Below are 16,415 nucleotides of genomic sequence, written 5' to 3' on the forward strand. Positions count from 1 at the left end.
TGGACAGGTTGGAGTGATGGAGGACACTAACAAGGTGACAATTTCTCTCCTGAATCCTCCTCAAGGATGATCCTAGGGGCTCAACACGTTGTCCCCCCTCAAGTAGGGAGTGGTGGGAAGGCAGAGTGGGCTCGTAGCCACAACACAAAGCTCCAGAAGGAGACACTGAACAGGCCATAGCACATACCAGTCGTTGCTGTGGAGTCCCAGCCTGAAGTATCCATCTCCCAGAGAAGATCTGCCCAGACCCAGCAGCACACCAGCACCCTGGCCCCACCGCTGTTGGAGTCCAGGACCTCTCCTCTCCACCTGCTCTCTGCTGGACTCAGTTCTCAGGAGGACCCGCAGCTCTGCATGGAGCAAACCCAAGGTTTTGCGCTCCCTCTGCTGGCTGCATTTTTGCTGGCTGGTGCCTGCTCTTCAGCCCTGAAGGAATGCTGAAATTGGTGGGGACAATCTTGAACGAGCAGGGAAGTAATAAAATTAGCACGGATCTTTTCCATGGGTCCTTGAACAGTAAGAAAAATCCTTGTTCGCCATGCTGTGAAGATGCCAGTCAGTAAAGAGATGCATTTCTTATGCTTCTTTCCAAAAGGTCATTACTTGCCTTGGGAAGTGGAAGCACAGGGGCAATCACATCAGTGTGTCACACTTCAGCATCTTCTGAATCTATTGTGGAAGACTTGAACCATGACCAAGGATGACTCAAGTGTTCTATTTGCTTTCCTTACGTTTTATCTGCATATTTTTTTCTTCTGTGTTAGCCAAAATAGAGATAGATAGGTCTGTCTTCAGACTCAATATTTTCCCTTCTCAGTGTTGCCGCCTCTTTTCTCAACGTTGTTTGCTGCACTCCCTTGACTTGTTTTTTAAACTTCCAGCCTGGTTCTCTTCTCAGCCCACCTGTGTCCCGATACCACCGCCTCTGGTAAGAACCTCAGAAGGATGTCAAAAAGGCTTTGTTTTGAGAGAATTTCCTCTCTCAACCCTGATGTTTTCAATCTCTTCCTCTCCCACTTAACGTCTAATAGATACTTCTGTAGGACATTAGCCTCCAGTGTTAGGAAGCAACTTGTATTTGTCCATTTACCATACTGAAATCAGGTGTTACTGCCAATCCCAGCCATATTCAGCCTAAATTCCCTGCTGGATAAGGACTGCATGACTGGGAAGCACTGGCACACCAGGGGATCAGTGCTCATGTTCAGGGGGCTTGAACCTATTCCTCTTCACTCTTTAGTTTCAGTCTTGCTGCCTGCCTGCACCTGGTAATAGTTTCCCCTAAATGTCCTCACTTCTCTAGATTCTTCCCTAAGATTTCCACTTCGATAGCAGAGCTCTGAGTTTAAATGACCTTTCTTCTTGCTCTCAAGTTATTTCTGGTTGCCTGCTGATTTCTTTTACTCATGGACCTGTGTTTAGTAGGTGACTTCTCTGCTTCTAATCCAAGTTTATTGCCTGGTGCATTTGAGTTGCATTTAAAGCTGCAACAGGTAACAACTTTCTAGAGCTGTGCTTTTCCTGTAAAAGCTGCCAAGTAAATCAAGTTGGGCAGTGCACTTCTCACCGAGGGCTGACCAAAACAAATGGCAGGGTAGGCAGCAGCCCTTGAGTTAGAGAGCGTATACCGGGTGATAGGCTGCTAGAGATGGAAAATGTTAGCTCATCTCCTCTTCCATCTGCCACGGGGCAGCGAATTACCGAGTCCTTTCTAGGAGCATTGTCCAGTCTCATTTTCAGAGTTGCAAGTAACCGAGCTGCTGCCGTTTCCCTTGGGAAAGTATTCTTTACAAATACAATTCACTGTCAGGAAGTCATTCTGAAACTCTCCTTAATTTTTCCTTTTTTTTTTTTTTTTGCTGTCCTCCCACTAAAACGGGCATTCAGGCTTTTAACACAAAGAATCCATTTAAAGTGCTACTTTTTGATTTTCCTGTGAAGGCTTCTGCGGTTTCTAGTTAATGTTTGTGTGAGACTGTAAGCTTTCCAGTTTAAAGGCGAAGAATCACCATATTCCCTGTGGTACCGCTAGTACTTTCACTCGTTTCCTGGAGGGTCTGGATGAGTTTCATGCGGCTACATTAAATGAACGTTAGTTACTGGCTTCCCTTCCCAAATGTATATTAAAAAAATGTGTTTTGTTGCTGAAAAAGGCTGGATCTAAAAAGTCCATTTTAAATGTAGATCATGTTTGTGCAGAAGTTTTGTTTTTCTCCTGATTCTGCATTGTGAACCTAAAGACAACATGCACCGGGACATAACAGAGGACGGGGGGAAAGCAGCAATCCCGTTTCCCCATTGAAAATAATCAAAGTGCAAAAGCAAACAGCATGAATGCAAATTTCAGCTAATAGAAAAGAGATTTAATGCCCTTGAACTGTGCTGCAGAAAAGAGATTTAGGAGAACACTTGTTATTTGGGTATAATTGCTTGCAAGCCAGTGCTATTCTAGAGGGAGTTGTTTTTAATGGTTAAATTATACAACACGTTTTAAAATTGATTGTTTTGCATAATGCGTTGTTGAACCTGTGAATCTCACCGACAGACCACATTGTTTACCTTTGTTGAAATCAGTTGAAAGCAAGACAGTCGCATGAGAATAAGCTGTGAGGTGTTTTAGCAGCACAGATTGTTAGTTAGCAAATTCAAGGGCAACTAAACACCTCCTGGGATTTTTTTTTCTCCGTGTAATTGCAGCTGTATTACACAGGTTACAGCTTAACGTTCCAGAGGACTCGCCAACAGCAAATGGACTCAGATTACTGCTTTTAACACAAATTTACTAGTCTGATTCTAGCTTTAATACAACAGGACTTGCAGGGATCTTCTGTTTTATAAAGACCTACCATGGGTTGGAGAGATCACTCTTTCAATTTAAAGCTGTGGCAGCAGTATTACATTTCTGCAGCATAGTCTGGCCAGCAGCATTGTTTTGTTATTTCTTGTATCACAAACAAGACCATATCGTATCATTCCAGATCAGTAAAGCATACTCGCTGTCTTTACGTCTCACCCTTACGCATGGAAAATTATGCATCATTTGGGTTCCTAAGCCGAAATACAGGAATTAAAAGTCAGAAATGAATGGAGCTGAGATTTCAATTATGCCTAGCTTCAATGTCTCTTAGGATCACAGGATAATTTAGGAAAGGTCTTCTGGACGTCATCGGGTACAATCTCCTGTTCAGAGCAGGCCATTTTTGAAGTTGGGTCAGGTCACTGAGTTTTGAATGCCTCTAAAGACAGAGATCTCACAGTGCCTCTGGGCCTCTGACCATCCTCGTAGGGAACAACAAGAGTTTGCATTTTGGCAACATGTCCATTATCTCTTGTCCCATTGGTATCAAGCTCCAAGAATAATCTAGTTTTGTCCTTTCTATAGCATACCGTGAAGTCTGTGAAGACTTCTAAGATCTCCCTTTTAGCCGTCTCTTTGCAAGATGAAACCAGCGCAGCTCTCCTTGCCCTTCTTGTGCACTGTGTGCCCCAGCCCCTGACCACCTCAGTGTCCATCCACTGGAATTGCTTCCATTTGCCAGTGTCTTTCCAGTACTGGAAAATCCCAGACTGGATCCAGTAATCCAGGTATGGTCTCACAAATGCCAAATAGAAGGGAATAATCCCTTCCCTTGACCTGCTAGCCAGAAGTGTGCTTACACAGGCATTATGCATTGGGCTTTGGTTGGCACAAAAGTGCACTTCTGACTTCTGTAGCTTGTCTGCAACACCACTGAGTCCTTTTCTGCAGACCCATCCAGTCAGTTTCCAGTGCCACTCAACACTTGTTTTGTCCCAGGCTCATGACTTTGCATTTGCATGTGTTAAACTTCAGAGGTTTCCTGTCAGCCCATTTCTTCAGCTTGGGTGTCCGTGGGGAAGTGGTACAGCTCTATTCATCTGCCAGAACATGAACAATATTCTTAAGGTCCTTTCTCTAAACATATAAGTACCTCAGCATCACAGAATCTTGTTTTTTTTTTTTTTTTTTTTTTTTTTTTTTTTTTTTGTTGTTGTTGTTGTTGTTGTTGTTTGTTTTTTATTTTTTTTTTTTCCATTTCTCTTTCAAGGAATGGTCAAGGTATTGTGAGAGGATCATTTTTTCAAGCATTTCTTCCCATGGTGGTCTGTGTGGCCAGTCAATCACATAGACTCTCTTGAGCTCATGCTAGGTGAGATGATGAGATGACTGAGAGATGAGCATTTGTCACAATTTATAATTGGTGCTGTGCACATGTACAAGCTCCATAGGCTGTTGCTCACATTACCAGCTGCTACAGTAAGTGGGGGAAGCTGAGGCTGAAGCAAATGCTGCCTGCCTGTGGCCACAGAGGAGTTCTGGGTCAGAGCATTTCCTGCAGTTGCCTCCTCGTGCTGCTTGGTACACGTCACTCAGGTCAGTTCTGCCTTTTTCATCAGAGCTGGCAGTGCTGCACAGCTGCCTGCCTGCTGACTCCCACTGAATCAACACTTAAAACGAGTGCTTAAAGAAAGATTAATGTCACAGATACAGTGTGATTAGAGACAGTGGCCAGAAAATCAGTGAGGTATAGAAAATAATTGTTTATTTTCCATGCACGCTTGCTCTCTCTGTTTAATATGTTCTGTGTGTAAAGCCCTATTAATAATACAAACAGTCCAGGTTTCCTTACCTGGGTGTATGCTTTGCTCAACTCCTTTTTGGATATGTATCAGAAGTCCTTAGCAGTGGAAAACAGAGCTGAAACCTTGCTTTTTCAATCGAATAAAATGGTATGACAAATACCAGTGGCCTAATAAAGTCTTCGAATAAAGCTGTAGCCAATTTCTATTTAAAATACTCAGAGGAGTAATTATTTTACTTACAGACCACTTTTAAAGTTGGGCACATGCTGAGTTGTGCTTTTAAAATGATTTTTAAAGAAGCCTTTGCTCTCCTTTGGCTTTTCCTTTAGCCTTTTCCACCTCAATTGTTCCCATACTTGCAGGATATTTTGCAGGCAGCCACACAGCAGCCTGAAGCCAGCCTGACACTGAGCAGCCAGTATGGGAACTCATCTTCCTGCCACCTCTGTCACCAGCACCAGCTTATTCCGCTCTCTAATGATTTCTGGCAAATATCTGGATCAAAATTAACTTACAGAGACCCAAGAAATGTAGTTTTCAGATTTGGCCTGCTTCATCAAGTGACTGCAGGGGTACTGAAGCAAATGCAGAGAGAGATTGAGAACAAAAGGCAGCCCAGTTAGATTGGTTGAAATTCATCTGACCCCTGCAAAGTGATGAATTCTTGAAAGTCAGGAAGAGGAAAACTTGGTAGTCAGGAGGGAAAGAAGGTTAGCATCAGTCTGCATTTGGATAAGGTACGCATTTTTGACAGATAAGCCCTGCACCATGTAATTTTAGTAGTGAGGATCAAGCTGAAGATCAATGCTGCACACCAAAGATTTCATTGACGTCTGAAACTATTAAAAGTTTCAGTCATAGAAGCACAGAATGGTTTGGGTTGGAAGGGACCTTAAAGATCCTCTAATTCTGACCCTCCTGCCTTGGGCAGGGACACCGTCCACTAGACCAGGTTGCATACTTTGGGTGATAAATCAGAAACATAAAAATCACAGATTATGGCAGAACCAGAAAAAAACATTCCTATCCTTTTTCATTTCAGTTCCTTCCCTGTCCTGTTGCTGTAGATTTGACCCATTGCTTGTGGATTTTTCCAGGACTCCACTATTAGTAAGACTTCTTTTCAAAATGTAAAATTTTACCAGCTACATTCAGCTTTATCCCAGGAAGTACAGAAGTGGAAGAAAAGGCTGTAATTTGATGATTTCAATCAAAGCTGAAACACTGAGTTAATAGCGTTGTTTTGTTCGAGGAAGGCTTCTTTTTTATTTTATCCACTCAAGTGGATTTGAGCACTCTTAGTGCTCACTGGTGGAGAATGGTGAACAGCACCTGAATGAGCGGGTGCAAATGAGCTGTTCTGCTCTGTGATGGATATAATTCTGGAAGGAGTTGTGTCTTTTGGCTTGAAAGCAAATGTACTGATACCTGAGCAGGCACTGGGAAACAAATTACAATCTGTTTTGTCCATGTTGGCATTTCTGTTCCACACTTCCTGAACATTGTGAGATTGAACAGATATAATTGGAGTAATACATTACAGGGGAAGAGCAAGGATAATAATACGTAAATCTTTCATCCTTTTATGAAGTCACTTTTATTTAATGCTGTTCATTGAGCAGTAAAAAGAGCTGGAAGTCTTACAAGGAATGCAAAGAAATAAAACTGGCACAGCGAAAGCCTTTCAGTACAATACGATTGTTGATCCTTTAAAATCACAAATCATCTTTCTATTAATTCACTGTAGAATAAGGTCTCTTCAAGATAAGACTCAGCAGTGCTGTGGAGTTGGTATTTAAAGTATGTCCATCTGCATCTAAACGAGTAGCTCCAAGACAATCAGATTATGCAGTAGTTACTTTGGTGAGAATATCGCCTAAGTGGAATGGAAACTTCATTTTGAGTCTAATATTAGACCCTGCTTTGGAAAATTCCTTTTAAATGATCACAAGCTGGGAATAGCAAAAGAATTTAACTTTCGACAGACAGCATTCACCAAGAATTTGTTTTTAACTGCTTATGTTTGGTCCCTGGGAAAGCAGATGTGAAAAACTTACCAAAGTGAATTGACTTGACCTGATGCAATGTTTATATCAGTAGTTGATAAGTTTTCCTCCCTCGTCTAATTTGTTCAGGATATTTTCATTCTTCAAGCATGAGTAAGTCTGGCTTGGAATAGTTCGAATGCTTGTTAGTCTAATAATCTGAAGCTTAAAACATGCAGACATTATTGCCTATAAAGGGGTCTGAGCAAAGTTGAACTATTTTGGTTGTCTTCCCCAGATGGGGATAACTATCAGTTTTGAGATCAGCAAAGAAGAACGTGAGACAGTGCCGCTTACCTCTCAACAGCTCACAAAGCACCTTGAGATCTGTGTTTGTGCTTCCAAATGCTGTGTGCATTTGGGGAACCCTTTGAATGCAGAGATCTCGGTGTCTTTTTGGGCACCTTTACAAAGGACCGACTTTGGGTGGCAGCTCGGGATGCTGGCAACCCCGATGTCAAAGCAAATTCAAAGGGTGATTGATTATTCAAAGGGTACTTGCTTATTCCCGTGCAGAAAGGACTTTAGGAGTTAGGAAATGCATGGTGAATGATGCACAGCTTAAGGATTTTTAGAGCCACCAGTATATCTTAGCTTAGCTTTTCTCTTTGTTAATCAGACACTGCTGCTTTGGATATTTTAATTAATCCATTCATTAATCCATTCATTCCTAAACAAGTCCCCTTCTGCCTGGAGCATGTCTAAATAAATTCTTTTTTGCAGGAGGAAGGAAGAAAACATGAATTTATGGCTTGAGCTCCTCTCCCCAGCTTAACCCTGTTCACAGGCTTCTGTGATGTGGCCATTGTTGCTGCTGTTTGTAGGCTTCAGGAGCATCCATGGGAGCTCCCTGCAAAGGAGGACTCCAGCCAGACCTTCCTCTGCCAGTGCAGGACACAAGAAGTGAAAAAGCCATCAACAAACAACAAAACAGTATAATGAATGCAAAGCCAGGGCAATGGTTTCACTGGGGAAAGAAATTAGAAGGAGAACACTGATATTTTTGACTGTTCTTTAGTGTGCTAGTTGGAATTATGTGATCCAGGAATATATTTCTTAGAGGGAAATCAAGTCGTGATATTAAGTGTCTCTTAAATTTTGTAGCTTTTTTATGAGGTGCGACACCAGCCTTTCTGTCTTTTTATTTGTACCTGTTGTATATAATTCTGCTGTAATTTCTGGTCTTTCAGGAATTTCTAAATGTCTAAATTGCTGATCTGTCTCCTTGCAGGCAAATCTCACCTGGCCATAGTACAAAGAGTAAACAATGAAGGAGAAGGGGATCCTTTTTATGAAGTCCTGGGAATTGTCACTTTAGAAGATGTGATTGAAGAGATCATCAAATCTGAGATTCTGGATGAAACAGACCTATACAGTGAGTAGAAATATTTATACTTTTTTTTTTTTTTTTTCCCAGAGGAGAGGGAAGACTCAATCCAGCAGCAGCTGTGTCTTATAACTGTTGATGAGATACAAAATGTTGTAGAGACATAAGTTGCTGGTTTAAAATATCAGTGGACAAATAACCTGCAAATCCCTCAGATAGTCGAAGTGATTTTTGTTTTCACAGCATGGGCACCTCACCCCTTTAAGCTGTATTAATTTAGAAATAGGACAGCTTTCTTTATTTGATCATTCCATCTAGAAGACTTAGATGTGCAACATCCTGGTCTCTCCGGTTAGCTGTTCTCCACCACAGTGGCCTAGTTTAAAGCTCTTTGTTCCAGCACTCATAACCTCCCACACTTTCCCCTAGCCTCTCTCCACCTCAAGGGCCTGTAGTCTATGTACTCACTGCATTTTAGAAAGAAACCAGGCAGATATCCATACCTCAGGGTTGGAGACTCAGGAATGGATGAATACCTCAGGAATGGAGACTCTTTAGAGTCAATCTCTGTCACTTCATTCAGAGAGATCCTAAGAATGGAAAAGCCTCTTCAGGGCTAAAAATCAGCAAGTCCTAAATGACTCTTTTTTTTTTTTTTTTTAATTTTTATTGCACAGTACAGCTCCTTCCTTCCTTAGTGTTAACATAAGTTAAGGCAAATGATGGTACAGATTGAACATTACCTGGGACTTTTTTTTCCCTCACTTCAGTTTTTCTGGTCCTTGACCAGTTACCTAAACTGTCTTTGCTCCTGCTCCCATCTGCACAATCTGGCCTGTGTACATGGAACTTCCTTTCTGTCATTCTTCATCTGTCTTATCTGTGCTTCGATCGCTTGCTGGCAGATGCTATTTTTTACTTTGTGTTCAAGTGTAGCAGAAGGATGTCTCTAGATTCTATTGTGACAGAAATAATAGGAATGGTCATTTTAAATATCTTTCACACTGTTTAGCTGACCTTTGCTTTCTTTTTCTTTTCTCCTGAAAGGGATCTGAATGTTTCTACAGCATCTTTTTCAGGCCAAAGCAGGCAGTCTTCTATCCTCCTTCCAAGCCAAAAGCCAAATGAGCACTTTGCTCTGTAGGATAGACCTACTTCTGCTTTTCCTAATAGATTGGTTTTGCCTGAACTACTTTCCATAGCTGGTCAGTATTTTACCAGAATTTATGTGCCCAAAGGTTCATGTAAATCACAGTTTTGTTTTACACTGCACTAAATGGTCTAATTACTATGCAAATCACAGAAGTCCAGTTAGTATTGATCTTCTTCATACTGCCACAACTTAACTGCTGGGCTAATCAGTTACAACATAATGCCTTTACAGGGTGAATTCAGACTTTCTTTTGTAATCTAAAAAGTGGCGTGGTTTCTTTTTCTTGTTTGTTAAGAGGAACTGTATAGATCATGCTGTGTTGTTCCCTGGGAAAAGAAAAAAGCATTGACCATTAAAAGCATGTTGGAGGGCAAGGAAATGATAATTTAATTTTACTATCTGAAGACTTCCTAGATGAAGAAAATAGAGCTGGTGCATTGGAAACTGTCCTTCCTGGGAAGGTTTTAGTATAGAAAATCCCTAGTTCAGATTAGGAGGGAAGCTTAACTTCCTAGGCTTCCTGGAGGATGCAGGAAATTTTGAGGGGTGGCTCCTGCTGCGTACCATTAAGATGACCTTCTGATTCCAGTATGAAGCACTGGAATTCATTCCGCTGTTTAGATCAAAGGAAACTGGAATGGTAAGGGAGAGAACAGAAATGCAGAGAAGCTAGGAGAAAATGTGATAGGTTTTGGATTCAAGCAGATTGGTATGCTGTAACCACTTCCAATTGGTGTAGTGATTGGAACATGCTTTTGGCTTGCTGAAGGTAGCTTATTGCCCATGATATGTTAAGGTAGCTTCTTTTTGATCTTGATATCAGTGTGTCAGTGCTAGTAACCCCCTCTAGTATCTGAGGTCTCTGGTGCTGTTCATTATAAGGCCAGCTTGCTCAGAACTTAAAGCCTTAGGATTTGCTCTATGCTAAGAAGTAAGGTTTGCTTAAAAGCAGACCTTATGACAAAATTTGGCAGTGTTGTTATGCCTTTGTTCTGAAGCTTTAAACCTGTTTTGTTGTGCTTTGATGGAAACTGGAGATTGATGAAATGGCTGACCTTGGTGTTGGAGCTGTGCCTTTCTGCTGTTTCTGTGAAAATGCATTTCAGCTGTGTCAGGGCAGAAGCAATTGTAAATTTACAGTTTTTGTTAAAAGCTGCTGAAGCTCTGCAGCTGAGTTTCTCAAGGGCTGTGCACCCAGTAGGCACATGGCATTATTTCACATTGCTCTGCTCTGCTCTGCCTTATGGCTTGCAGAGATGTTGGGAGCAAGAGGCAGTGTTAAATATATTTGATCTATCAACATCTGCATGGGCTGAGTGCTTCAGGGTGTGTGACTCCGTAGTGGGAATGCTGATGGGGTGCAGACAAGGGGTTTTAGTTGTGATACAGGTGGGCTCTGGAAATGTCTCAGCCAGTGTCACAGAGAAGAGCTGTCAGAGTGTTTTGCTCTTGGTACTGGAAAGTTGGAGCGTTTGATGCACTACAGGAACGTGTGCTGTGCTCCTCTGGCCCCAGCTCTCGTAGGGGTGCATTCCCCAAGCTTCTCAGAGGCCGAGAGGACACAATCTAAAACCCAGGGCTTTTCTACAAATGAATTAGCCTTGGCTAGTCACTTCCCTGAGGGAAAGACCACATCTTACCCTAACATTCCCATTTCCAAACAGCTCTCAAAACAGGTATGGTAAATATATGTGCTAGTAAACCCTGCATCTCTCTCCCGTGTAAACCACAGAGCTACAGGACTAAAAAACTGTTTGCCCTCATAAGTATTTCCACTGTCATCCAGTGAAACCGTAGCAACACAGAAGGTTATGCAACCCTGATTTGCCTGGCAGGACCTGCAGATATTGGCAGTGTCCTGCGCCAGGAGAGCAGAGCTTTTTGCAGCTGGAATCTAATCTTTCGACACACCCAGGCTGTTACCACCTTCCAGAAAGAGGTGTTTTTATGCTGTTGGCCAGAAGGCTTGTGGACTTGCTAACCTGTGGTCTAGCGCTGGTAGGCTGGAGGAGCAGCATCCTTACAAGAAGCTATTTTAGGTTGTTTTAGAGCTTCAGGTTTAGTCATGCTGAGTTTCTGACGGTTGCCAAAACACGCATGAGACACCGGGCAACCTAATTTTCCCAGCTCGAGACCAAAAGAACTAGCAAAACTAGCTTCATTAATTCCTAAGCCTTTCTTTTAAAATTAAACAAACCCACAGGCTTAGAAAGAACTGCGCAGTGTGTGGGGCACAGACTGTCAGCCTGGGTGTGTGCATCACCTGGGGGAGGAGGGAGAAGGGGATGTGGGGGTGCTGAGCAAGGCTCTGGCATCCACCTCCCACTGCCCTGGGCCGGGCATCCCGCTGCTTACTGTGGGCACACGGTCAGTGAGTCTGGGCCTCTGGGATTTGTATTGTTCCTGGAGAATCAGAGAGCTGCAAATATCAAAGTTGCTAGTCCCTGTCCTTGCTGTTTGGTTATTGTACAGTCCTTATGTGCCAACAGAACCATGCGTCCATTTGAAGATAGATTTTTGTCCTCATTCTCTTGTCTGGAGCTCACTGCAGGTGTCTACGCTGATTAATACAGACCCTAAAGAGAACAGGACAAAAAGGAACACACAAAGACAGCAATAACTCTTCCCTGCAAGTTGTCCAGGTGCATTTGCAGTGCCCGTCAGCTGAACGGGTGATCTGAGGTTAGAACTCCCTGTTCTGTAGCTGTCTTCCATACTGGGCTGGCTCCTTCAAAAAAATAAATGCAATTGTTGTCCTGCATCAGGAATATGGCAAGAGGGATGACAACATTACTTGTATTTGGACCTATCCTCTTCTTGAGTTCTCCCCTACAGCCCAGGAACTCACGGTCAGCCTTGCTGCTTTGGATTTACAGGCAAATCTAAATATTTCCAGAACCTCCTGAAGACAGCTACAGTACTTGTTGGTATCTCACCTAGGATTATGCTGAGGGTATCCCTCACATGGCACGTTGTTCATGTTGCAGAACCAAACAACATCACGTCACTTTAAAAGCAGAGATTGCTTAGGTCTGCCAAGATAATTTAAGTGCCCACATCTCCATCTCGGTGTAGAAAGGACAGGAAATACCTGGTTACAGATTTAATTAGTCCTGGGTTTCTGTTTCTTACAAGAAGCTCGGAAATTATCTGAATAGCAAAGAACATTTAAGACTATTCCTCACAAAAATATGCAGACTTGGTGCCTTTGCTCTCACTGTGTAGCGTTTTTCTTGGGAGAAGGTTTTTGGACAGGCTGCCAAGGAAACCATGGGAGGAATTGAAATCCCCCATCAATTGATGAAGAGCCTGGGTCTCTTACCCTGGCGACTGAAAGATAGAAAGGTTTAAGGCATCCTCCCGTGATGTGATGCTGGTGCTGTATTTGGGTACCAGAAATGCAGCGTGAAGCTTGCTGTGGGAGGGCTCACTGACAGAAGAAATAAAGGAATACAGGAATAGTGCCCTGCTGAAGAGACATTTCCCTGCCTGTACTTCTGGTGAAGTCACTGAAGAGGGCAATGACACAGCTCCTTGTGAGACAGCATCTCAGGTGCAGCACTGCAAGAAATAGCATTCTCCGAGCTTTTCAGAAAAAAAGTAAAAGATTCTTTTCTTCTAAGGAGTGTATATAAAAATAAAAAAAGAAGGTATTTATCGCAGCTGCTCTTATTGAACACCACTTTTCCATTGTTAGTAACACTGAGAGGGACCCCTCCTGCCCACCTAGAATTGCCCCCACACCGTGCACAAGATGCAGAGCTGCTCTGCATTTAGATGCTTGCAAGCAGACACTTCTCTCACAGTGAAGTGACAGAGATTGTGGGTTCCTGGATCTGAGCCCGCAGCACAGGTCACCGATTATTTCTGTTTTTTTTTAAGGTGTATCAATGAGCAGGGCTTTGCACGGGTACTGCAGAGGGGTCTGTCTGCACAGTTTGCTCTGGGTGGCTGTCCTGGCTGACTCCATCCAGCACAGTTCGTGTTGGACCCCATTCTAACAGAAATCGCTTCCTTCCTTTCTTCTCTCACCCTCCCTTCCCCAGCTGATAACAAGACGAAAAAGAAAGTAGCTCATCGGGACAGGAAGCAGGACTTCTCTGCCTTCAAGCAGACAGACAGCGAGATGAAGGTTAAAATATCACCGCAGCTCCTCCTGGCAATGCACCGCTTCCTGGCAACAGGCAAGTGTGGATTATCTGTTTTCACCATCATGCCAGAGCCTCGGAGGCAGTTTGTCAGCAAAGGCCGGTGAGGTGGGTGGGACAGTGCAGGCGGGAAGGGAGGCTGGATGGTGGGGTGACAAATAATGCCACTGTTGTGTTTTTCTTTTTAAATTCTCTCCTCTCCTGTGTTCAGTGTCGGCATGAACCCTCTGAGACATTTACCAGGGGTGGACCAGTAACTTTAAATTGGTCTGAAAGGTAAGGATGAATGCCAAGTGCCGCACTGCATGTCTAGAGTCCGTCAGATTAACGACTAGCAAGTGCACCCCATTAGGAAGAGCTCAGGGAACAAACCACAGACGACTCGATACCACTGGCCAGCTGACTGTAATTGCACTCTGGCACTTCATCCAGAAAGAGATGCTGGACTTTTTGCAGGAAGGTGTAAACCTGTTCCATGAGACTTTTTGACTCGAAGTGAAAAACAATCCCGACACATTTAATGCAGGCTGCACAGGCAGTCGAACTGTACTTTTAAAAATGGATTTTCTTGCTGGCTTGTGTGACCTCCGTTGATGGCTCCAGGTTTCAGAGGACAGTTGTCTCCATCCCAGATCACCTTGATGCTTTAGCCCTTGGGTGGGCAGTCTGGCAGAGAGGCCAGGGGCTTGAATGGTTTCTTGCAGCTGACATTGCCTTCCGTCGTAAAGGTGGTCCCTTCACCTCAGAGATGAGACCTGTTAACAGGAGAGCTTATGGAAAACATACCTTCCTATTGCTCACGTTGTCTCTCTTTGACATATAAAGACTTCTCATGTGCAGGCCTTTCAGACGGGCGTCTTTCACTGCTATATTCGACATATATTGATGGATTGAAATTCATTCTGTCTCAAGCTGGCCAGCTCATGCTGGAAAGCAGTACTTCCCCTCCTAAGACCCAGTGACTGCCTGCCTAGATGCTCCCAGTCCGCCTTCGTGCTTTATTTTGCCTCTGCGACTTAAAAGAAACACGTGCGTGATCGGTTTTCACACCTCAGCTGAGGGACAGTAAATCCTTAAAAGGCTTGGACTCCTGCGGCTCATGTGCATGTGAGCATGTCCTTGGTGAAAGGAAACAGTTCAACGGGAAGATGCGGATTTAACAGCAAGCAAAGCGTTGTTCACCTAGTTGTACAAGACTTGGTGGAGTTCCCTAAACACCTTCTCAACAGACATAGTCTTACAGTGCTGCGTCTCTGCTTGTTTTGTGGATGAAAGGATTTTGTAGCTTATATCTGGCAGTGAAGCCACTGCTAAGTAAGATGAAAGCTACAATTTTGGTTTCTCTGTTCTAATTTGAGAATAGTATCTGGAGCAGATGAAAGGTGCTGGGTCATTAACGGTCCTGTTCTGAAAGGTGTTAGGAGAGCTTATCAATTTGCATGTGTCTATCTCGACATCCCTGGCCTAACTCTCTCACACAAGGATAAGCTTTTTCACCTCAAGCAGCTGCTGTTGGGAACACTGATGACTGAAGAGCAAGTGGATAGGGAATGTGTTCTGTGTGTCAGGTATTAATCCCACGTGGTTTGAACTGACCTGCACTGTGTCTCACTTTGAGTAACTCTTCCCATGTGAACCCTGGCAGCTCAAATTGTCTTTGATTTATGTAGAGCATCTATCTAGAGCAACTTTCTAGGCCCCAAACTCTGATTTTTTTTTATAGAGTGCAAAAAATGCAGTAACTTAATACCTTCTGAGGAAAGAAAAAGTGCATTCAAAGGTTCTCTGTGCCCCAGTTGTAAAGCTCTTCCCATTTACAACTCTCCAATGAGCCTATTCGACTGTGATTTCACTCTCAAGTGGGCAAGACTGCCTTTCTTTTTTCTTTTCCATTTCAGATGGACATGGTTTTTGGTTGTTTTGAAAAATACTGCAGTAATGAAGGTTGAGGCGTTCCTGTTTTTTCCCCCTTACAAATCTAACAGTCTCAAAAGACAGGAAGCCTGCAATTCCGTAATGGATCTCTCTGCATCCGTGTGTCTTTTATAGGCAAATGCTTATTAACGAGTATTGCTAACTTCTTGCCAGGCATATGAAGTGTAATGCCAGGTTGTATCTTTTGTTATAGAAGTAGAAGCCTTTGGTCCATCCCAGATGTCAGAGAAGATCCTTCTCAGGCTGCTAAAACATCCCAACGTCATCCAGGAGCTGAAATACGACGAGAAGAACAAGAAAGCCCCAGAACACTACCTCTACCAGCGAAACAAGCCTGTCGACTACTTCATTCTCATTTTACAGGTCAGACATGTGATTATGTTGCTATGTGCAGTATCATGCATCTCCTGACACACTGCTTTTGCTACCTCTCTTGTTGAATTTTATCTTCTTCCAACCATAGGTTTGGAGCTATGGTTTGTGGTAACTGCTCCAGTCTCCTTTATGAGCTTAACAACTTGAAGAGCTCACTCTGCTGTGATGGGCAGACAGTGCTTCCCACTGCATCATCTGATTGAAGTTATTTATGCTTTAGGTATTACTAGGATCAGCAGTGCAAAAGAATCCCTGTGTACAGCTAGCATTGCTTGGAAAACAGGGGTACAAAAAATGTCATGTCAGTAGGAGCTTGGCCAGGATGCTTCACAAATGCATTCTTTGGTTTGCAGAAGGAGGCATGGGGAGTTTGACAGTTCGGAAAGATGGCGTTTTTCCATGCAATTTTGAAGCCTGCACCTTTGGTGGTGTGCTAAATGCAGGTTTTAGTGGGGCCATTGCGCCATCTACTGAACCCCTGCCACCTCCTGCCACAGCCCCTGCAGTTCCCTGGGCACCCTGCCACCTCAGCTCTTGCCCTACCCCGAGAAAGTTGCATTTGGGTGATTTTTAGATTGCCGCCCTAGAGGGTGTGGAAGGACTGCTTTCTGTCCACTACAGGTTCACTTTCAGTGCTGATTATCTCCTAGGGTCTGTTACTTGGCAGGAACATTCTAGCACTGTTTGAGCAGGAACGTTTTGCCGGAAAGGTGCTTATGTGTCTATCCTGGACAACTGAAATGAGTTTTGGTTTACAAACATAGGCATTGTAGCTGAAGTTGTAACACAGGGCTTGAAATCTCCCTCCCCTTTGCCTTTAAAAAAAAAAA

The 16,415-nt window shown here is 43.4% G+C and overlaps 1 protein-coding gene across 4 annotated transcripts in view; it reads left to right on the forward strand.

The window, feature by feature from the left end:
* Positions 1-16,415, forward strand: part of CNNM2 (cyclin and CBS domain divalent metal cation transport mediator 2) — a 111,247-nt gene that overhangs the window by 80,311 nt on the left and 14,521 nt on the right. For 3 of the 4 annotated variants that reach the window (XM_068688354.1, XM_068688352.1, XM_068688353.1), the window contains exons 2-4: positions 7,879-8,022; positions 13,174-13,311; positions 15,404-15,573. In XM_068688354.1, coding sequence (XP_068544455.1) covers positions 7,879-8,022; positions 13,174-13,311; positions 15,404-15,573 — 452 coding nt within the window. Of the gene's footprint in view, positions 1-7,878; positions 8,023-13,173; positions 13,312-13,486; positions 13,552-15,403; positions 15,574-16,415 lie in introns of those variants that run through there. The other variant, XR_011098245.1, reaches the window with a different exon arrangement.

This window comes from Anas acuta, chromosome 7, assembly GCF_963932015.1.
Source record: "Anas acuta chromosome 7, bAnaAcu1.1, whole genome shotgun sequence".
Lineage (NCBI taxonomy): Eukaryota > Metazoa > Chordata > Aves > Anseriformes > Anatidae > Anas > Anas acuta.